This window comes from Leptopilina boulardi, unplaced genomic scaffold, assembly GCF_019393585.1.
Source record: "Leptopilina boulardi isolate dan_hultmark-lab unplaced genomic scaffold, ZJU_Lbou_2.1 LbouV2_161, whole genome shotgun sequence".
Classification (NCBI taxonomy): Eukaryota; Metazoa; Arthropoda; class Insecta; order Hymenoptera; family Figitidae; genus Leptopilina; species Leptopilina boulardi.
In genome coordinates, this window is record NW_026137709.1 from 981,610 (window position 1) to 1,006,244 (window position 24,635).

The 24,635-nt window shown below is 28.1% G+C and overlaps 1 protein-coding gene across 5 annotated transcripts in view; it reads left to right on the forward strand.

The window, feature by feature from the left end:
• LOC127276942 (neural cell adhesion molecule 2) overlaps positions 1-24,635 on the forward strand; it is a 1,005,192-nt gene that overhangs the window by 933,437 nt on the left and 47,120 nt on the right. For all 5 annotated transcript variants that reach the window (XM_051297698.1, XM_051297696.1, XM_051297701.1 and 2 more), the window contains one exon: positions 5,303-5,512. In XM_051297698.1, coding sequence (XP_051153655.1) covers positions 5,303-5,512 — 210 coding nt within the window. The remainder of the gene's footprint in view (positions 1-5,302; positions 5,513-24,635) is intronic.

A 24,635-nucleotide genomic window follows, 5' to 3' on the forward strand; every position in this document is an offset into this window, starting at 1 on the left:
TAGAGAATTCGATTAGTGTTTAATTTTTTTGATCTGACATTTTGAATTTTGAAAATCTAATGTCAGATTCGTAATCAGCGACCCCAAAAATCCCCAAGTATCGAGCTTTGAGAGAATTCGATTAATGATTAATTTTTTGGATCTGACATTTTTAATGTTGAAAATGTAATGTCAGATTCGTAATCAGCGAACCCAAAAACCTCCGAGAATCGAACTTTAGAGAATTCGATTAGTGTTTAATTTATGTGATTCGCAATTTTGAATTTTGAAAATCAAATATCAGTTTCGTAATCAGTGACCGAAAAAACTGCACGAGTAATGAGCTTTCATAGAATTCGATTAGTGTTTAATTTTTTTGATCTGACATTTGCAATTTTGAAAATCTATTATTAGATTCGTAATCAGCGACCCCAAAAATCGCCAAGTAACAGGCTTTGAGAGACTTCAATTAATGTTATTTGCTTTTATCCGCTATATTGGATACACCATTTTGAATTTTTAAAATCTGTTATTATATTCGTAATTAGCGAACCCAAAAACCTCCCAGAATCGAACATTAGAGAATTCGATTAGTGTTTAATTTTTTTGATCTGACATTTTGAATTTTGAAAATCTAATGTCAGATTCGTAATCAGCGACCCCAAAAATCCCCAAGTATCGAGCTTTGAGAGAATTCGATTAATGATTAATTTTTTGGATCTGACATTTTTAATGTTGAAAATGTAATGTCAGATTCGTAATCAGCGAACCCAAAAACCTCCGAGAATCGAACTTTAGAGAATTCGATTAGTGTTTAATTTATGTGATTCGCAATTTTGAATTTTGAAAATCAAATATCAGTTTCGTAATCAGTGACCGAAAAAACTGCACGAGTAATGAGCTTTCATAGAATTCGATTAGTGTTTAATTTTTTTGATCTGACATTTGCAATTTTGAAAATCTATTATTAGATTCGTAATCAGCGACCCCAAAAATCGCCAAGTAACAGGCTTTGAGAGACTTCAATTAATGTTATTTGCTTTTATCCGCTATATTGGATACACCATTTTGAATTTTTAAAATCTGTTATTATATTCGTAATTAGCGAACCCAAAAACCTCCCAGAATCGAACATTAGAGAATTCGATTAGTGTTTAATTTTTTTGATCTGACATTTTGAATTTTGAAAATCTAATGTCAGATTCGTAATCAGCGACCCCAAAAATCCCCAAGTATCGAGCTTTGAGAGAATTCGATTAATGATTAATTTTTTGGATCTGACATTTTTAATGTTGAAAATGTAATGTCAGATTCGTAATCAGCGAACCCAAAAACCTCCGAGAATCGAACTTTAGAGAATTCGATTAGTGTTTAATTTATGTGATTCGCAATTTTGAATTTTGAAAATCAAATATCAGTTTCGTAATCAGTGACCGAAAAAACTGCACGAGTAATGAGCTTTCATAGAATTCGATTAGTGTTTAATTTTTTTGATCTGACATTTGCAATTTTGAAAATCTATTATTAGATTCGTAATCAGCGACCCCAAAAATCGCCAAGTAACAGTCTTTGAGAGACTTCAATTAATGTTATTTGCTTTTATCCGCTATATTGGATACACCATTTTGAATTTTTAAAATCTGTTATTATATTCGTAATTAGCGAACCCAAAAACCTCCCAGAATCGAACATTAGAGAATTCGATTAGTGTTTAATTTTTTTGATCTGACATTTTGAATTTTGAAAATCTAATGTCAGATTCGTAATTAGCGACCAAAAAAACCCTTTATTAACAAACTTTTAGAGAATTCGATTAATGCTTAAATTTTTTAATCCGCCTTTTTGAATTTTGAAAATCTATTATCAGATTCGTAATCAGCGACCCCAAAAATCCCCAAGTATCGAGCTTTGAGAGAATTCGATTAGTGATTAATTTTTTGGATCTGACATTTTTAATGTTGAAAATGTAATGTCAGATTCGTAATCAGCGAACCCAAAAACCTCCGAGAATCGAACTTTAGAGAATTCGATTAGTATTTAATTTTTGTGATTCGCAATTTTGAATTTTGAAAATCAAATATCAGTTTCGTAATCAGTGACCGAAAAAACTGCACGAGTAATGAGCTTTCATAGAATTCGATTAGTGTTTAATTTTTTTGATCTGCCATTTTGAATTTTGAAAATCTAATAACGAATTTTTAATCAGTGACGGCGAAATAAGACACCGAATCACGAGCTTCCAGAGAATTCTATTAATGCTTTAATTTTGTCATCCGCTCTTTTAGGGTTCCGTACCCGAAGGGGGAACCCTATTAATGAGACTAGTGAAGCAAGGCATGTACCCCCCCCCCTAGCGGCCACACGAATTTATCTAGAGGGCTGAAATTTGGTACACATATGTATTTTGACGTGTAGATTACAGGAAAAATATAACGAATCTCATAGGAATTGATTATCATAGCGTTGTCAAGGAAAAACCATGAATTTTTACGAAAAATCCCTAAAAATGACTATGTACCCCCCCTCTGGTGGCCACATTTTTTCACATAGAGATCTCAAATTTGGTACACTTATGTATTTTTACGTGAAAATTACAGGAAAAATGTAGCGAACATGATTCGGATCGATTTACATAGCATTGTCAAGGAAAAATCAAAAATTTTGAAAAAAAGCGTTTAATCCTCCTAGCGCATACACTATTTGACCAAGACAGTTAATATTTGGTATACATACGTATTTTTGCGTATAGATTACAGAAAAAATATAGCGAGCACGAATGGAGTTGATGATCATATTGTTTTTAAGGAAAACACATATTTTTAGAAAAAATCATGGATTTTTCGAATAAAAAAAGAAGAAAATTTTATCTTAAGGGATTCAAATTTATACATTTTTACGTATTTTTACGTGTAGATTACAAAAAAAATATAGCGAGAACGATTGGAGTTGATTATCATAGCATTTTCAAGGAAAAACTGATAATTTTCGTTATATGTGACACTTTAACCCCCTTAAATTTTAGGTTTAAGGGTACGGAACCCTCGGTTTTAATGCGAGCGTAACTCGCACTTGTCCGATTTTTTAATTTTAAAAATCTATTATCAGATTCGTAATTAGCGACCCCAAAAATCGCCAAGTAACAGGCTTTGAGAGACTTCAATTAATGTTATTTGCTTTTATCCGCTATATTGGATACACCATTTTGAATTTTTAAAATCTGTTATTATATTCGTAATTAGCGAACCCAAAAACCTCCCAGAATCGAACTTTAGAGAATTCGATTAATGTTTAATTGTTTTCATCCGCTATATTAGATCCACAATTTTGAATATTGAAAATCTATTATTATATTCGTAATCAACGACCCTAAAAACCTCTGAGTAACGAACTTTCAGAGAATTCCAATAATGTTTAATTTTTTTGATGCTCCATTTTGAATTTTGATAATTAATTTTCAGATTCGTAATCAGCGACCGAAAAAAGTACCCAAGTATTCAGCTTTGAGAGAATTCGATTAGTGATTAATTTTTTGGATCTGACATTTTTAATGTTGAAAATCTAATATCTGATTCGTAATCAGCGACTACAAAAATCCCCAAGTAACGAGCTTTGAGAGAATTCGATTAATGTTTAATTGTTTTCATCCGCTATATTGGATCCACCATTTTGAATTTTGAAAATCTATTATTATATTCGTAATCAACGACCCCAAATACCACCGAGTAATGAACTTCGAGAGAATTAGATTATTGTTTAATTTCATTGATCCGCCATTAGCCTTTCAAATGCTTTAAAATTATAAATAAATACTTTATCATATTTTATGGTTTAAATAACATTTTTAGTGACCGTTGTGGTCCCAACGGTGTTTCAACGCTATTCCGTTCAAAACGCGTTGGGCCCATCCGCTAGGGGGGCATTATTATAAAGTAAATCACAGAAATTTGCTTAAGTAATAATTAAATAATTATTTATTATTTTTAACTAATGAACAATTAAAACAAGGAGGGGGTCCTTTATGTTTATTTCATAAACATTATGCTTCCTCATTGTGTGAAGCAAAAAATTCGCTTCCTCGTGAAGGAAGCAATGAATTTGTCCAATTCAATTGATTGATTTAAAAAATTTCGAGTTAAAAATGTTTTAAATTAATTAAATTTTTTGAAAAATAAAGAAAATTTTAATTAATTTTGAGTGAACATAAACTTTATATATACGAATCGATTCGTTTTAATGCAAGGAATACAATTATTTTATTCATCAACTTGAATTTAAAAAAAACACAAAATTTTTTAGCTAAAATATGAATTTTCGATTTTTCAATTTTTATTAATTCTCAAATTTTAAATCAAATCTATACTTTATATATACCAACCAATTCGTTTCAATGCAGGGAATAAAATTATTTCATATATAAACATGAATTTAAATAAACACATCATTTTTTAGCTAAAATGAGAATTTTTGATTTTTTAACTTTCTTTAATTCTTTAAATTTCAATCAAATCTATACTTTATATATATGAATCGATTCATCTTGACATAAAGAAGACGATTATATTATATATTACCTTAAATTTTTCGATTTAAAAAATTTTTCAATTAAAAAAAAATTTTTGGAAAAAAGACGATAAAATTTTTTTTTTGGGGTATTTTTAAAAATCCTCTCGTCATTTTTGAGAGATTAATGTGTTTAATAAGCCTACCAAATTTTATCCAAATCCATTAAAACCTGTTAAAGATATCGTGTTCACAAAAACGATCCACACACACATACACACACACATACATACATCCGGACAATTGATCAGGATCTCATATAACATGTTTCTATATAGAGGAAAATTTGTTTTCACCATTTTTAAAAAGTTTATAAACGAAAGGACTACATAGCTTCCTCCACGAGGAAGCAAAACAATACAAAATTGAGAAATTTTTTTTTAATTTAAAGACTTTAAAAAATACTTTAATACTAACAATAAGTTTACATAAAAATTTGTCGATTAAAACTTGTTGGACTTTTTGGGGCCTCAGTATCAACTTTTTCTTTAACAGTAAAGGGGTTAAAGTTTTTCGATTGATAACTCGTATTTGGAATTAAAAATTTATTTGCTTAAAAAAAATAATTTTTTCTTTATAATATAGTTTTAAACAACAAGACAGTTGTGCATAAGTTACTATCAAAATACAAAAACTAATATTATTGTGATATTCAATAATTTATACTATTGACAAGAAGATAAAATGATTAAACCATTTGGAAAATGAGCGTACGCATATAGATTAATAAATTCTGTTATAAAAATATTTCATTTCATTATAGGTGTTAGTTCTCTTATTCTGGTCAGCGTTGGTTGGTTCCTCAGTTTGACTATTTGTAAGAAGAAAAGAAGAGATCTTACAGACGAAGGACCAGATGATTTCACAACACCGACACATAAGTTTATTCAAAATCTGGAACCCAAAATAAGATATAGTTGCGATAGGAGGAGAACCCAGAGAACCAGTCTTTATGTAGAAGAAAATCGGAATGGTATGTTTTTTAAAAATTGTGAAAATAACAAATTACATTAATAGAGTATTAGAATTTAAATATATGTGATATCAGAGAAGAATATGACTACTTTAAGAAATAATGAGAATCACCCTATTAAAAATTTCTACGTCATATACTATGTCGTAAACAACGGAGTAAATTATGTTATAAACCACGTAGAAAATGATGTACGAAACGTCGAAGATGACGTAGTAAACTACGTCGATTACGACGATGGAAATTGGGATAGTAAACGACGTAGAAAACAATGTCATATGATCCTCCCATGAATCCATTTTTCGTTAAACTAAAAGTCGTTGTAATATTGCCTCCATATTATCTTAATGTTACAATGTAATCTTAAGGGAATAGTGCCGGTTGTGGGCACCCTTTTGTGCATAGCCCATAATTTTAACCAAATGCATACTATGAGATTTGTGTGTATCATTGGCAATCTAGAGGCCTTAAGGGAGCAATCGCAGTTGTAGCGCCAAAAATAGACCTTTTTTATGCATTTTTTTCTCGTAAACTATTAAATTTTTTTAAAATATCGATTTATTATTTAAAAATAAAATTTTTGATAAAATGGCAACCAGTCAAAGTTTAACTTTTGATTTTCGTTAAAAAAATCGGTCGTTTTTCAGCTGTAGAAAGAAAAGTTTTGCATAAAAAAAATTCCTTCCGTCAAGGACTAGATTATTATGTATTGAAATAGTGTGTTAAATTGCAAGACAATCGGTTCAGTAGTTTTTAAGTAAGAGTGGTCATCGACTTCAAAAATGTAGTTTTGAGAAAAACGTGTTTAAAGTTTTAACTTACTTTCACATGAAGATAGGATTTTATTTAAATCAAATAGAATCATCAACAAATCATCATATAATAATTCTTCCGCAGATAAAGCTGCTTCAAAAATCTCAATTCAAATATAAAGGTATACAGACCCACACGGCCGTTAGCCTGTTCTCGATCGACTTGACGCGCCTTCCTTTCAGCCTGTATATCTCATTCAATTTTCACCGGATCGTCTTAAAATTTTGTAGACATATTTCTGTCAACATCTACTTTAAGAAAATGCAAGAAAATCGATTTTTTGAAAGTTACAACTGCGATTGCCCCTTAAGTAACTTAAGTACCCTTGGAGAATCCGCAAAAAATGAAAAAAAATCAAGGAAAACCACCATAATTGGAATGAAAATGATAATTGCCGAATAGCACGGGATATTCCAATATTATATTAAATTATTTTTAGAAACTTTGTTTTTTGCATTAACAGCTGTCAATTTGACATAAAATTCGTGATCAGCGATTTTGAAAAAACCTAGTATAGTGTTTTATTAGTTAATACCTACTATCAATTTTGCTTCAGTGTTAAAAGATTAATTAAATATAAGTACGTATTAATTAAAAAAAACAAGGGTTCCTACAAACGGAACATGCACTTTTTTTAAGAGAATCGAGAATTTGTCGATTGAAAATCTAAAAAAATAGCAACCCTGGAAACACCCTGGCTTCCGGTTTTAAGAACTTTTAGGCTTTTTTTTAAATCGCAGCTATCGAAGTTTGAATTTTTCGATTGAAAATCTAAAATAATAGGAATCCTGGGAACACCCTGGCTTCCGGCTTTAAGACCTTTTCAGCTTCTAAATAGCAACTTTCGAACTTTGAAATTTTCTTTTGAAAAGTTGAACTTTACTTCATTGACATTATTTTTTACCAGACAGTATTATTAAAATAATAGTTCATAAATTTTTATTATAATATTATTGTAACAGTACAGTAGTATTAGGAGAATATTATTTTCAAAAATAACCCTAACTGGGGATTGTACCTCAAACGAATTGCATATGAACTGAGAGTTTTAACCAATGAGCTAAACATTTTATAATATATTTATGTTTATGATGATGCTTTATAAATAAATGAAGGTGTGCTGCTGTATTATCACTGTAATATTAGCGCTTAATATTACTGCAATATTATCCAGTGGTATTATTATCAGGTGAAAATTTTAATGTTACAGTAATATTACTGTAATATTACGTGCTACTTACGACTGCGGCTTTTGAATTTTGAAAAAGTTTTAAAAAAGATTCGAATAATATTATTTTAAATATTTATTATATTATTATTATATTGTTATTATATTATATTATTATATTATTTATTAAACCATTATTAAATTTTTAAGATTAAACATTATTTTATCATTTTAATTTATAAATTATTCTTCTGCTTTTCATTTTTTAGCCCTTGATCTTTCGTTTTCTTCCTCAGGATTTTCACTATTTCAAAAATAAGTTATTATTATTATCATTATTATTTAGAGATGAAATACCTGTCATCTGATTGATTATTTTTTTCCGACTTTTCGTCTTCATTGTGTAGAGCTTCTATTTTTTCTTTATTTTGTTTTCCCTCTTTCTTATTGAAATTTTCTTTTTTCTTAGGGTTTCTTAAAGTGCAACATTGACTGTTAAGCACTTCCAAATATTTATCAAATGAAAGTCCTTTGGTTTTCTTTGTCACATATGCTGTATAATATTTTTAAAAAGTTATTACATTATTTAATTGTTGTACTTTATAAATCTTAATCCGTTAAAAAATTGTATCAAATGTATTTTATATTTTTAGTGGATGTTAACAAAAGGTGTACTAAAATATCAAAAAGTTTATGTATGTTCAGAGAAATATCATTGAAAATTAATTAACTTTATTAAAAACAAGTTAATTTCACAGTGATTCAAATAAAAGAACATGGTTGCCACGGGTTAGAGAAATTAGGGAAAGTGAAATTGTTCAAGGAAATTTGGAAAAAGTCAGAAAGTTTTGTCAAGAGTACTAAAAAAGTATCAATTTTTTTTACAAATATGCTAGAAAGCCTATAATTTAAAAATTTTTAATTCAAATTATGTTTTATAAAAATACCGTGGATGTACCAGCTACCGTCCATGTCCCAGTATCCGTCCATTTTACAAATATCTCGTATTACTATTTAAATTATTTTTTAACAATAATTTATTCCTTTTGGCACGCAATCGACTTATTAGTTTAAGTAAACAAATAAAAGAAAATAATTTTTTTATAAATGTTATTTTGAAAATTAAACTGGACGGAAACTAGGTCTTAGGTGGACGGCAACTGGGACATCCACGGTAATTGTCTTAATTTTTTACTTATAATTAAAAACTTCTAAAAAAGTTTTATTAGTTAGAGAAAAATAAAAAATCCATCTGGAAATTAGGGAAAAGTCAGGGAAAGTGATATTGATCAAGGAAATCTGATAAAAGTCAGAGTGTTTTATCAAAAATACCGGAAAAGTAACTTTTTAAAAATGTACTGCTAAAACTATTATCTTTAAAAATTTTAATTCAAATTATTGTTTTAGTTTTTTATAATTTTAACAGTTTGAAATTTTTCTATTAGAGAAAAAATAAAATATCTGTCTAGAAATCACGGAAAAGTCTGGAAAAAACAAAATCAAATTTGTGTGGCAACCCAGAAAAGTAATAAATAATTTATTTGTATACATACAATACACAGCATTTCTGATTTCCTCTGGAACCCCCTTTCCTGGTTTTCCTCCTCTAGCGTGACCGAGAGCAGTCATAGTAATTAATTGTTCCCGCCCCACTAAATTGAACATTAAACGCCTGACCATTTCTTCAGGCCTTTTTTTAAAACGTGTAAATTCGATTTCAATGTTTGGATCTATGTATAACTTGTTATTGACAACTATTACTGATGATGAAGCATTATTTATGCTCGATGTATTGTTTTCAAACTATTTTCATAAGGAATAAATGCAATTGAATTACACCGATATATATGATAAAACAAAATTACTTTAAAGATTTTTCATTATAGACTTTTAAATAAAAAAGTTAAATTCGGTTTATTGGACAATAACGAAATTTATTGTAATTTATATATTGTAAAAAGAAAAATTATAATTAGAAATTAAATAATTTAATTCAAGAAGTAGTTTATTTTCAATTGATAAAATTTTTTCGCTTTTGTTTTTACATAATTAGAATAATTTAACGTTTTAAGTATTATTATTAAAAGTCTATCTTGAAATTTAAATTATCTATAAAAATATTAATTCTATCAAACATAGAAAAAATCTTGAAAATTATAATATCATAATTATAATAAATTATAACTAACTGGATTTGCAGTTGGATTTTTAAATAATTGCCTTTCAGCGTAGATAGCTAATTCTTTAAGAAATGCGACAATTTCTGGAGTTACTAAAAAAGGTATAATAATTTTATGTAAATTAAAATTGCGAAAATTAACATAATTGAAGTTAGTTTCGGAGTAACAAAATTACAATTTCATGGGATACTAAAAGCACCAATTCTAACCTTTGGGAAATAACAACATCATAAATTCTGATACATCCTTTCTGGAATTTGATGCGCTTTCAGTACTTTTTGAGGATTGTGGTTCAATGGTATCTAGAACACTATTATGTTGGACAATTACAGCGTTTTTTTCAGCTTGATCATTTCCGTAAGTTTCAGAAGTTTTAGAAACTTTTTTAAAATTCTTTGCCGACATGGAACCTTTCAATTATATTATTCTTTACTATTATTATTAGAATAATTATAATTATTTTATTAATTATTTCATTCATGATTTGTATCACAATGTAACGGACGGAATTCCGTAAATTTTTTAATTTTTTTTGTTAAATATTATTTATTAAAAAAAATATATTTGTCAATTAATACTACAAAAATGTTGTCAATTATACGTAAACAACATACACAACACACACACACATATATAAATTTTCTGATACTAAAATAATCAAATAATATTTCAAATTAATTTAATAACTATTCATAATTTTAATTTTCATTTATTTTAATTTTGAAATCAATGGTTATTTCGCAAATGATTTGAGATTATTGAACTTCATTTTGCGTAAAAATACGATATAATTGTGAAACGACTTTGCTAATTGTGGGACCTACAATGTATAGAAGTTGCCACATTAATTTGAAAAATTAGGAAACATATAAATCATAAAGGTAATTCAGGTGGTTGAACCGATCACGCCACAATTAAAATGCAAGTTTTTCTAAAACTCGCATGGAAACAACGAGGTGTTGATTGCAATATCGACCCTCCTACTACTTAAGATACATACAAACAGGGTGTGATCGTTGCCACCAAATTATTATTCGAGGAGTCTTAATTTGTTTTTCCCGCAGAGCGGATGTGTTTCCCGCAAAAAGGCGGATGATTTTAAAGTTTTACTCCCACTGAGAGTGGTTGAGATTATTGTTTATTCCCCGCAGTAAGGGTTGAAATTGTCAAATTATCTAAAATTATAAAGTGTATATTCCACAATTTGTGAAGTCGACTATCATATAAAAAGTTCATTGAAAAAGGTAGATTATTTTATCAAGTACAAAGTGTTATAAATGTAAAAAAGTGCAGAATCTTTTCTTATTTTTAAAAGTATTTATTATTAACACAATTGTTTATATCTCAACTTAACTGTTTGAAAATTCAGGTTTGGTGAACCCAACATTCTGGATTTTTAATAAACAGAATTTGAAATATTAAAATAATTGTTCAATGACAATAAATAATACAAGTTTGTCATAAGAATAATAAAAATTTGTATTATTTCTAACTTTATTATTTTCTCGTAAAATTACCTATTTCATTTTCTTTTGTTAATTAACTTCCGTCTTTAACAACATGGTGGCAGCGGTGGGATTTTTTGTTCATATTTTTGAGAAAATGATTTAAAAGGAAAAAAATGAGAAATCAGTAAAGAGTGAAAAATAAATTTTCTTTTTAAAAAATGCATATGTTTTAAAAACACAATTACAAATACACATTAAACACTGAGAATTTAAATTGTGAAAAATGATGAAATTGAATTTATATACCATGAACATTTATTAAAGTGAAAGATTTATTTATTGTGTCTATGTTTTGATGTTTTAATTTTCAGACAAAATTTTTTTTGGGTTTTTGTCAAGTGCGCGAGTAGAATTTTTGTTTATTTTTGTTTGGTTCGCTAAGGTCGAATCGAGACACAGTAACTACCCTTGCATTCGGGAAGCTCTGGTTTCTCTAAAAATTCGGGAAAAATTCCTCCACTTAACCTTGCCGGAAGTGTGTAGCCACTTCGGCAAGTGAGAGGATTAAAGTACGAAAAGTACAAAACGCGAATTTAGATTTTTTTTTGTTAGTTGGAATTTTTTCGTATCTTCAATCTTTTCTTTTTCAACGAATAATTATTCGTTGAAAAAGAAAAGATTGAATTATATCTAAATATAGGTGAAAGAATTAAAATAATAATGAAGGAAAAAGATACAAGTTACAATAAGTCTTTAAAATGAATTTTATTTGCGTTAATAAAAGTGAATTATTGAAATTTTATTGTGCGTTCAGATTTGAGAATTAGAAGAGATGATATACAGTTGTTTTATTAGTCAAACAGCAGTAGACGTTTGAGTGCGATTTTCGTTCAATTGCGGTAAAGACTATAGAGAATACGAAATAAGAAACCGTGTCGTGTTACAGAGTTACACGAGTATTTTTTTTAAAAAAGGCATTTATTACGAAATAATAAATCAAGAAAATACGAGTATTAGTTCTTGCGATTATCAAAAAGAAAAATAATTGTTGAAAGATTTTTTTTTGGTTTATTTTTGAATTTTGCGTTTTATTTTGCGAAAGACCATGACGGACCAGGAACGAAACGGGGAACGCCGTCAATCCGGTAATGGTGTCGACAACCATGGATACGCTGATAACCCTTTTGTGGCCAATAGACGTGAAAATTTAAATGCAACAAGTGTAGCAGAACTGTATAGAGATAGGACAGATTTAGGGTTCCATTCAGTGTTACCTCTTCAGCGACCATTTATCGCAAACGGCGAAGAAAATGCTGGTTTTTCCGCTGCCCGATCTATCGCGGATACTTTGAATATACAAACTGTTCTACAGCAGATATGGGGTTTTTGATGGAAGGAACATGTCGGTTAAAGATTTTATACAGGATATAGTAATGGCAGCGTTAACTTTCCCTCCTGAGTATAAAGGAACGTTAATTGCTTCAGTGCTAGGAACATTGCCAAGAGCAGCAAGGGACTGCACCGACAATAAACAATTTGCCAGACTAACGGATATAATAGATCTATTAAAAGAAAGATCCGCGCCAGGTCAATCCTTTGAAGTATATTATGAGGAAATCATGGACATAAAAATGTATAGGAATGAAAACTTAGACGACCATTATGATAGATTATTGAGACTACTTAGCGGAGCAAGTGCAGCCTTGCGCGATACGTTCGACGCTAACACAGAGACAATAACTATAAATGTGGTAAAGTATACAGCGTTAAAAACATTTGTGGGGGCGTTGCCCGATGAAATTATGAATGCGGTAGATGCACCCGCTCCCAGAAATTTAGAGGAAGCCTACAGGTATGCGAAGGCGGTTCAGGATAGAAAAATGAAACACATTAACGGGGGTTATTCTTTGTACATCACTAATTATATCAACGATAATCAGGGGGTTAGGTCCCCGCCAAGAGGAAGGCAGAATGATTCGAGAGATAATCGAGATTATAAAGACAGACGGAGTTCGAACTTGTCAGCGGTAGTGTACGGACGGAATCTGTTCTTGCACTCCCTGCATCATCAATAATTTTGGTTTTTTTTATCTATTTAACATTTGAGGTTGTTCATTATATTAGTCAAGTTCTATGTGCAGTGTTCTTAAGTGATTTGTTCTGATTTCGAAAGCAATTTTATAACATTTTAACATTTTTGTTCCTCCACGTGCTCTCTAAAAGTGTTCCTCATGGTTTGTTCTTGTTTTGGTTTTTATGTGCTTTGGTTCTTCAGGCGAGTGTAAGACTTTTACTCTCGCTCATTGTAATTTTTCGAATGTTTGAGTTTTCCCCCTTTTTGGGAACCCATTTCTTCTAATTCATATATGCTTTTTCGAGCTATTCTGGACTCTAGCGCTTCTTCATGACTTAGTCACGTTTGAGTGACTCAGTGTTGATTTTCTGTGACCTTGCAGAGCTGTGGTCTTCAATACTTTAATATCTTAATTGTATATCCCTTGTTCAAGGTTATAAGTATATTCAAGGTGATTGAAACCCAGTGTTTGCATCGCTGTCTCGTTACAGTAGTCATTAATGTTTTGAAACAAGCCGGTGTTTATTCCATTCTGTTTTACCTCAGAGGGAGTCATCTGACTGCAGCAGCTGTTTACTTCATTTTATTGTTCGATTCTTTCATGTGTACTTCCTTTGAGTATATTCTATCTTATGAACGAATCCAACGCATGGTAACGTCACTCTCTGCAATTGCCCTTCTCAATTTCAAGTGATAAACGCTTTTGACTCAATTACTAATTTCTTACTATCCGAATTTGCCTCTGCTTTTTAGCCTGCATTACCCACATATAATTCATTCAGTCTATTCTAGAGACTTTTTCCTCTTCTAGTGTGTTGTTCTGACAGTTGGCTATGCCTCAAGTCATTTAAGAAGAAGAAGATGATGATGAAGACAGAAGGGATAGAAATAGATATCAGGGCGGAAATCGGTCTAGGAGGGGAAGGTATCAAGATATAGGCAAATACCAACCCAGATACAAGACAAGAAACGATAGAAATTATGATAGAAACTATGGGCAAAATAGTTATGGGGAATCCCAGGGGGACAATACAGGGCGCAGCAATGACTATGACGACCCTAGGCTTTATAATCCTAACGCGGGTAGAAATAATTGTGGAAATATGCACCAAAGTCCCAGCAGATATGCACAGGATAACCGTTATAACACCATCAGGTCCAGGGAAAATTGGGAAAATAGATACCCTACTGATTACGGAAATGGAGAAAGAAACAATTATCCTAGTAGTAGAACAACTTCGGTGGAGAGAGACAACACCAACCTTTAAACTGGGAGCTAGCTCGTCAAGAAGACGCAACGACGATCTCGAACAACCAAATGCGTCCAACTACGGTTTGGTTTCAGGAAAATAAGTGAAAAAGTCACGGAATCACCTGCAGTAAAATTACCTGGGGATTATTTAGTAGGATGAAAAGCCAGGGGTGCGATTCTGTAACTTCACTTCACTTTCACTCGAAGTTCACTCGAAGTTCACTTCACTTTCACTTCACTTTCACTCGAAGTTCACTTGAAGTTCACTTCACTTTCACTTCACTTTCACTCGAAGTTCACTTCACTTTCACTTCACTTTCACTTCACTTCACTTTCACTTCACTTTCACTTCACTTTTACTTCACTTTCACTCGAAGTTCACTTGAAGTTCACTTCACTTTCACTTCACTTTCACTCGAAGTTCACTTGAAGTTCACTTCACTGTCACTCGAAGTTCACTCGAAGTTCACTTCACTTTCACTCAAAGTTCACTCGAAGTTCACTTCACTTTCACTTCACTTTCACTTGACTTTCACTTTACTTTCACTTCACTTTCACTCGAAGTTCACTTCACTTTCACTTCACTTTCACTTGAAGTTCACTTCACTTTCACTTTACTTTCACTTCACTTTCACTCGAAGTTCACTTCATTTTCACTCGAAGTTCACTTCACTTTCACTCGAAGTTTACTCGAAGCTCACTTCACTTTCACTTCACTTTCACTCGAAGTTCACTTCACTTTCACTTGATGTTCATTTCACTTCACTTTCACTTCATTTTCACTCGAAGTTCACTTCAGTTTCACTTCACTTTCATTGCACATTTACTCCTTTTTCACTAGATTTTAATTTCACATTCACTTTACTTTCGTTCGATGTTCACTTCACTTTCACTTCATTTTCACTTGATTTTCACTTCACTTTCAATCCTCTTTCACTCGATTTTACTCAATTTTCACTATACTTTCACTTCACTTTCACTCAATTTTCACTTTTTTTAAATTTACTTCATTCTCTGTAAATTGTAGCTATACCTACCTTTAAATTCTCTTCAAATTTAAATTTTTTATGAGGTGAATGTTTACTATTTACTGCGCAGCTCCATTATATGTATTATTTTGAATAGTAAGTTTAACATTTACTTTAGAAGTTGGTGAACTTACAGATAATTAATATAATAATTTTATGATTTACATGTATATTCAACAATTTTAACTCTCTAAAATTATATTTTTTTAAAAATTTAAGCTATTGAAAATTGTATTATGAGTTCCTGTTAATGTTGGCTTTAATCAATTTCAACGCACTAATTACGGCGTCGTAAATAACGTGTATATAATTGTCACGTTTCTCGTCGTAATTGAAGCAAATAAAAATCTTAATAATGTTTTAATTAACAGGGTTGGAAAAAGTTGATGTTAAATAATTAAATTAGTAAATATTTCAATGTTCATTGATGTGTTTAATAATTTTGTACAAAATAATTATTTTATTAAACCCTCAATATTTAAAGTATTTGCAGTAGTTGACTCACTCAAACTCTCTTATTTAACTTATGGTAAAGTTGAAATGTAGTCAAACTATAAATTGTTATTTAATTAAAATTTTAATATTTTTTCTATGAGAAAGAAATTTTATTTTTTATTTATTTTATATCAGGTATGCAGTCCATGTAGATCTCCTTGATACGATTTTTTATTATAGAAAAATATAGGACAAATAAAAACAAAAGAATAGAAATTCTATTAGTTAATTTTATTGCAGAAAATCTTTCAGGAGAGAAGAGTCTATTGTAAAATATTGAACATATTTTTTATTTTCCAACAATTCGTAAATCTTTTTATTAAATAAAATTAATTAAACAATATTCAAATAGCACAAAATTTTGTTGACAGTTTGCAGTAAATTTGCAATGCAAACTTGTTGCAAAATGTTGTGCTATCTAAGTAGTGCCGCAAGTCAACACTAAATCTTAATTAGTATTTTTCTACTAATTAAACATTGAGGATTCGTTAACCGATTCAATAGTAAAGATTTTACTAATTTTTAGTAGAAAACTACTAATTTGGTATCAAAATATATATTAATAGAAATAGTGAATTTTTACTATTTCAATTAATAGATTGTTTACTATCAAATTATATTAGTAATTTTCAATTATTATTAAATAAGTATTTTTGTAAAAACTAATAAAATCCTTACTATTAAATTGGTAAACGAATCCGTAATGTTTAATTAGTAGAAAACTACTAATTCTGTATTAGAGAGAAAAGTCATCGCTTTCCGTCAATGCTTCTAGCTTTTGAGAAATCTGTTTCAAAAGGTCAATTTTCTTCTGATTGGTATCTTGTAAGTTTTGAAGAATTCTTTGACTTGTCTTCAAGTTATCATTCAAGATTTTCAATTTACATTTTTGATATACAGTAATGTCATTATTCGAGGAAGCCTTCCGTTTCATAAATCCTGCATACATTTTTAAAAAATTCAATTTAATTTATATAATTTAGCATTCTAAATTTGAAACAGAGATAAGTGTACACTGAGAAAACGATTGGTTTGATTGAAACATATTTTGTTTAAATCAAACTTAGAATATCTTTGATAAACAGTCAAACATAGTTAAGTTTAAATCAAATATATTTTTTGGTTGATTCAATGTAAAAATATATTTAAGTCAAACATAAATTATGGTTGATTTTAATTTATACATGTTGACTTTTATAAGTTTAAATCTAACATAAAATTTTAAAAATATTTTTAGTTTAAACCAAACAGAAAATATGTTTGAATCAAACATAATTATTCAAGCAAATAATATTTTTAAATCAAAGTTGTAAATATTTTCTATCTATTGAAATTAAAGTTTATACAAACTGGGTTGAATTAAACAAAAACGTTTAAACTAATCTTTATATTTGAAACAAGTAATTCTTTTTCTCAGTGTCATACTAATTCCAAAAAGCAAATATACGTTGTAAATTAAGGGATTACACCACTTTGAAATTTTCAAAACATTTTTTTTGCTTAAAGTACTCTTTATGGGCACAAAAATGATATGCAATTAGTTATAAATCAATATTTTAAGTAAAAAAGCAATTTTTGAATTGTACAAGCAGAGACGCGCAAAACACTACGCTGACGCTTACGCGCCGTGGCTTTTGATGGTGAATCCACACTTCGACCTAAAGGGTGAAGAGTAACGCTTTTTCGCTGCGCTTTACGAGAGATAGACAAAGACAAATATAGTTTCTATCTTTGTCTATCTCTCACAAAGCGCAACGGAAATGCGTTACGCTTCGCCTTTTAGGTCGAAGTGTGGATTCACCATCAAAATGAAGACTAGGACTGATATTCTGCTACCATTTTTAGTGTGTTGTGATTAAATTTTAAGTACACATGAGTGAAAATGGAACAAGCATAGCAGATTAGAGGTAATTTTTAAATCATCATTAATCTTAACTAAACTGTGCTTTAAATGCGTTTTTCTCAAAACTGTATTTTAAAAATCGGTGAAAGCTCTAGCTACGACAAATTTCAATAGATACTCTTGGATTCTTTTTATTTTATTTGTGATATAATTATCTAGCCAAATACGTATGGGTTTTTCGAAATATTAATACTTAAATTTTCTGGACAACTGTAAGTAACGAAATTTAGGCAAAAATACACATTTTTCCTTTAAATCGATGCTATTTTGTGAAAAATTTATATTTTTAAAAACTGCTACGTATTTCGCTAGATTTTTGGATACACAAACGAACTGTTTTTTGTTTTTTGTTCTAGCTCAAATCTGAACTAAGTTATAGTGTCCAAGGCACGAACATACATTTTTGCAGCGCTCCGCTATAAATCATCTGTCAAATCTACATTAAAAAAAATTATTATTTTTTAGTTTAATAGTAGTACAATAACCTACGGTATTTTAATTTTAATAAAAATGTTTCCATTCTTCAATAACATTTCTTGAAAAAGCGTATTTTTTAGGGTCAAAGTGATGTAACCCCTTAATAAAATTTCAATGAAATTTTTTAAATTAGTGGTATAATTACATCGCTTTGAATCAGTAAAATGTAACTAAAGCTAATTCAGATTTAGAGAGCACATTTGAAATTTTTTAATTTAAAATTTATACTTTCTTATTGTTTCAAATTTCATATAAAAATGTTTTTAATGCTCATTTTCAGTAACTTTCATAAAAGTAAATTATTATAAGATTAAAATTTGTTTGTAAATTAAACTTCGATAAATAAAACATTCATAAATATAAAAATTTTAAAATAACATATTATTTTTTAAATCTATGAACAAGTTCTTTAAAACATTTTTTACTTATCAAATTAACAATTTATTAAATATTGTTATTTAAAATTGTTCTTACTAAGTCGTTGTTGAAGTGTGCTTCCTTGAAGAGTTACTTGAGACTTATTACCATGAGACATATCTGGTTGTATATCATCCATTTTGGCATCGTCAACAATCATCAAATCTATTGTTTTAATTTCTTTGTTATATTTTTATAAAAAACTGTATAAATTTCTACATATTTACATTAATAAACTAAATATAACACTTAAATATAACAATATTAATAAAATAATAAAAAATAATAAAATAATAATTAATATAATAATAAAACTTAAATATAACACTTTCTGATAATTAAAAGTTAATTTACCATCCGAGTCCGATGAATCCGATTCAGATTTGTCTTTTTTCTCATTCCGTTTCACCTTTTGTGTTTCAATCTGTAAGATATTAAATAATTCGATTAAATCAAAATTAATTTTTAATTATAAATTATAAATATTTTTTAAAATTCTACACAACAATATTTATTAATAATGAAAATTATATTAAGGAAGAATGGACAACTAATTGACATCAAGAGACATTATATGAAAAAGTATTTAATATTATTCAATTTACTATTTTAATAATGGTTTATTATATTAGCAGGGTAGCTACAAATCAAAAAAGTAAGGAAAATCATTAGGGAAAATTTTTTTGTCAGGAAAGTGGGGGAAATTTCAAAGAAAAAAATTTTTTCATGGAAAATTTTAAAATTAAAGTAAATCAAAAATATTAATAATAATTAAATTTAAAAATGTTACGTCTTTCAATTTTCAAATATGGAAGTTTTAAGAATTTTTCATACGCTTTTCAATACCAAAAAATTGAAAACAATTTCTTCCTTCTTTTTCAAAATTTCGTCTTATTTTTTTCTATTTTTTTCATTTTCTATTTTCAAAATTTTTTTTGAATAATAATTGGTGAAGTTCTAATTGAAATATTTTAAATTATTTTGTTGTTTTAATTTATTAATAAGTAGCATATTTTTATAATACATTTTTTGTTAAGTTCATTACAAATAGTTCATAAACTTTTTTAATTTTTCTTTATCTATATATATCTATATATATATTGTATATTATTTTTTTTATACTCGCAGAATTGATTAAAATAAATTCAACTTAAAAAAATCATTAATTTTCATCATGTCATATTCCTTCTGAAAAGTAATTTTTAATGAAGACAATTTTTTTAGTTTTTTTATTATACCTGACCAGTTTTTGCTTTAGCCTTTAAGCCAGAAGTAGAAGGCATATTGGAACCAGGCAACAGTGAATTGAGAATCTTTTTTTCCCATGTTTCAGGAGGTGGTAATACTACATCATCATAATTTGATTCCATTATATTAATCAGCTGGTCATCCAAATAGTCAAATGTAACTTTTGTGCCAGGTCCTCCTCCAGTTGCCGTCAAGCTTTTCTTTTCTCTTGAATTTTTATTTTTAACGTCAGCTTTCCAATCTTTCCACACCTATTCTTAATTATAATAAAACATACTTTAACATTTTTTTTATATTATTATAATAAAAAATTATTTATTTGATAAAAAGAGAAAATTTTAAGGCAAAATTGTCTCAGTTATATTTGTTTTATTCAGTAATAACTATCTATAAAGATATTTAACATTAGAAAATTTGAATTTGATATTTCCAAAAATTAAATTTTCTTTACCATTTCCCATAATTCAGCAGTGAATATTTTTCCATTTATATCATTATTTAATGTTGTTGCTAAAATCTGCCATAAGCTTTTCTGTAATAAATACAATTATAACGTAATGAATTAAAGTAATTACTTTTGCCTCCTCGTGGAAGAAGTATTGTAATACCAACATTTCTCAAACTCGATTTTTTATGTATCTTTATGTTTTTCAACCTCAGGTGTTCAAAAATGCCATTTTTTTAAAAATGTCGTTTTGTGTGTGTTCATTAAATATAATAATTATTTAACTTCAGTTTGTCAAATTAAAAATTTTTTAAATACTTACGTTTGAAGCTTGAACAGATTTTCCTCCTTTATTCTTTTCATTTTTGACTAACTCTTTATGATTTATCATAAAGCGTAAAATTATCGCTCGCTGAACTTTCGAAATATCCTTAAAAGACATCTATCACGTTTTTTCTACACTTTTAAAATGACTTATTGATATGCGTTGATATGTCTAGGAAAAACTTAACCTTCTTTTTGTTTTTCGTGCACAACCGTTTCTACATATCAATTGTTTTACATATAATTTGTTTAATAAAGGTGGACTATATATAGAAGTAATAAATTACTGAAATAACTTCATCAAAATTATTTTTAAACTGTCGTAACTCTTTTATTCTTATACATGCTTTATTTAAAAATATTTTTTTTGTAAAAGACTTATTTTTAGAAAAAAAAGAAGAATATTTATAAAAATTGTTAAAACATTTAATCTTTGAAATAATTTGTTGTAAAAATTAAGGCACTTTTCCTATGTGACGGACGAAATTTCAGGCTTTTTTCAGGAATTTTTTTTCGGAGAAAATAAAATATAATTCTATAACTTTTTTTATATGTTTAAATTGGTATCTTAAAATATACAAAAAAAATTTTTTTAGTTATTTTAAAAATTATTTAATAATTATGTATGGGGGTCAAAGGTGACCCCACCAGAAATGCATGTGTGAACGGTGACAACTTTCTTCAATATCGTCTAAAACAAAAAAATGAAACGTAGTTTTACTCAGTACGCTTGCCGCTATCGTGTGAACCTCAATAAACAATTTATCTTAATAAATAACAAAATGGCGGACTGTTAAAAAAAAATTCAAAAATCGCCTGTTTTTACGATAGTAATTGTTTAAAAAAATAGGAAAATGTTTATGTAAAATTATTATTGAGGTTGACACGATAGCCACTCATATGTAGAATAATGCCGCCAAATTTCAGCCCGATCGGTTGAATAGATTTTGAATAAACGTTGACACCAGTTAGAAAAAGTGGTTTTGAGAAAAACGCGTTTAAAGTTTTAGTGTCAGTTTTTAGTGAAAGACCATACTTACATTAATCTCCATAATAATAAACCACTAGCTTCCTTATAGGCATAATTTCTGAATTTATTTCATTTCATTTCTCACTTCTAATAAGCAAAGGTATAAGGGTCGAGAGAAAAATAACAAAGTATGGTCAACGCAGCTATGTGGTGCCGTAATTTTCCCCAAATCTCAAATGTCATAATATTCATTTGACATAAAACCAGTTGACATAACCAATATTTGTCATAATTTTTTTGGTCATAATTTTACTTTAGCATAAATTTTAATTGACATACTAATTATTCAGCATAATTCGCATTTGACAGAATGTTTATTTAGTATAAGTTATATTCGGTATAACTTTCAATTGTCAAAATTTTTATTTGGCATAATATACATTTGTCATAATCTTTATTTGACATAATTTTCATTGATCATAATTTTAATTTGGCATAATTATCATTCATCATAAAATGTATTTGATATAATGTTTATTCGTCACATCGATTGTTTAATATAATTTTCATTTATAATAATTCTTAATTGGCATAAATTCAATTTAACATAATTGTTATTTGATATAATGTTAATTTGTCATAATTTACAATTCTCATAATGCTCATTTGTCATAATTCTTATTAGTCATAACTGTTATTTGTCATAATTACTGATTGACATAATGTTAACTTTTTATAATAAGCACTTGACATAATGTTTATTTTGCATAATTTAAGTTTGACATAATGTTCATTAGACATAATTTTAATTTGACATAATGTTCATTGTTCATAATTTTTATTTGTCATAATTATCATGCAGTATAAAATGTACTTGATATAATGTTCATTTGTCATAACTATTTTATGACATAATGTTTATTTGTAATAATTTTTAATTGGTATAACACTAAATTAGTATAATGTGTATTTGACATACTGTTCATTTGTCATAATTTTCATTTGACAAATGAACAGTATGTCAAATACACATTATACTAATTTAGTGTTATACCAATTAAAAATTATTACAAATAAACATTATGTCATAAAATAGTTATGACAAATGAACATTATATCAAGTACATTTTATACTGCATGATAATTATGACAAATAAAAATTATGAACAATGAACATTATGTCAAATTAAAATTATGTCTAATGAACATTATGTCAAACTTAAATTATGCGAAATAAACATTATGTCAAGTGCTTATTATAAAAAGTTAGCATTATGTCAATCAGTAATTATGACAAATAACAGTTATGACTAATAAGAATTATGACAAATGAGCATTATGAGAATTGTAAATTATGACAAATTAACATTATATCAAATAACAATTATGTTAAATTGAATTTATGCCAATTAAGAATTATTATAAATGAAAATTATATTAAACAATCGATGTGACGAATAAACATTATATCAAATATATTTTATACTAAATGATAATTATGCCAAATAAAAATTATGACAAATGAAAGTTATGACTAATAAGAATTATGACAAATGAGCATTTTGTGAAATGCAAATTATGACAAATGAACATTATGTCAAATACACATTATACTAAATAAGCGTTATGTCAATTGCTGATTATTAATAATAAACATTATATCAAACAGTGATTATTACAAATGACAGTTATGATTATTAAGAATTATGAAAAATGAGCATTATGTCCAATAGTCATTATGTTAAATTAGCGTTATACCAGTTAAGAATTATTACCAATAAATATTATGTCAAAAAGTAGTTATGACGAATGAACATTATATCAAATACATTTTATGATGAATGATAATTATGCCAAATTAAAATTATGATCAATGAAAATTATGTCAAATAAAGATTATGACAAATGTATATTATGCCAAATAAAAATTTTGACAATTGAAAGTTATACCGAATATAACTTATACTAAATAAACATTCTGTCAAATGCGAATTATGCTGATTAATTAGTATGTCAATTAAAATTTATGCTTAAGTAAAATTATGACCAAAAAAATTATGACAAATATTGGTTATGTCAACTGGTTTTATGTCAAATGAATATTATGACATTTGAGATTTGGGGAAAATTACGGCACCACGCAGCTATTGAGGGTTCAATAGAGCGCACCCATGGACTATTTACTTTAATGTGCTATAACTTTGTTATTATTTCGAATATCGGTCTAAGACTTTTACATGATATTTCTAACATATTGTACTTTCGCAATATGCAAAAACAAAAAAATCGATTTTTTAAAACCGTCACATAGGAAAAGTGCCTTAAAATAAACTTTAGAAAAGTAAAACCCGCTCGGTTCGGTATCTTTTTGACACAAAATTTTTCGTAAAGATTGTTATGTTGTACAACTGCTAAAATCGAAAATGTTATTTTGTAATATTGTTATTTTTTATATTTAGTAATAAAGAAACTATTTATTTGAAGTTGTACAAAATAACATTTTTGATTTTTTAAGTTGTACAAAACAACATTATCTCTGGTTGTAGAACATAGCAATCTTTACGAAAAATTTTATGTCAAAATGATACCGACCCACCCGCACTGTAACAAATATTTTTTACTTAGGGAAAGGATTGGTTAGGGTAACTAATATATATTAGCAGCACTCTTTTAACTACATGATATCATTAACTGATCGTTTTTCTCGATCTAACAATGACATTAGTAAATTGTACTTTTTTCTAGTTTAACTAAATAAACTAAATATTTTATTATTTTAATAAATATGTATATTTAACTTTTTTCTCCGTGTAGTTTTTGACTAATAAAATAGTAACCAATATTAGTAGTTTACCAATTAGGTGTGTAGTGTGTTCAATTG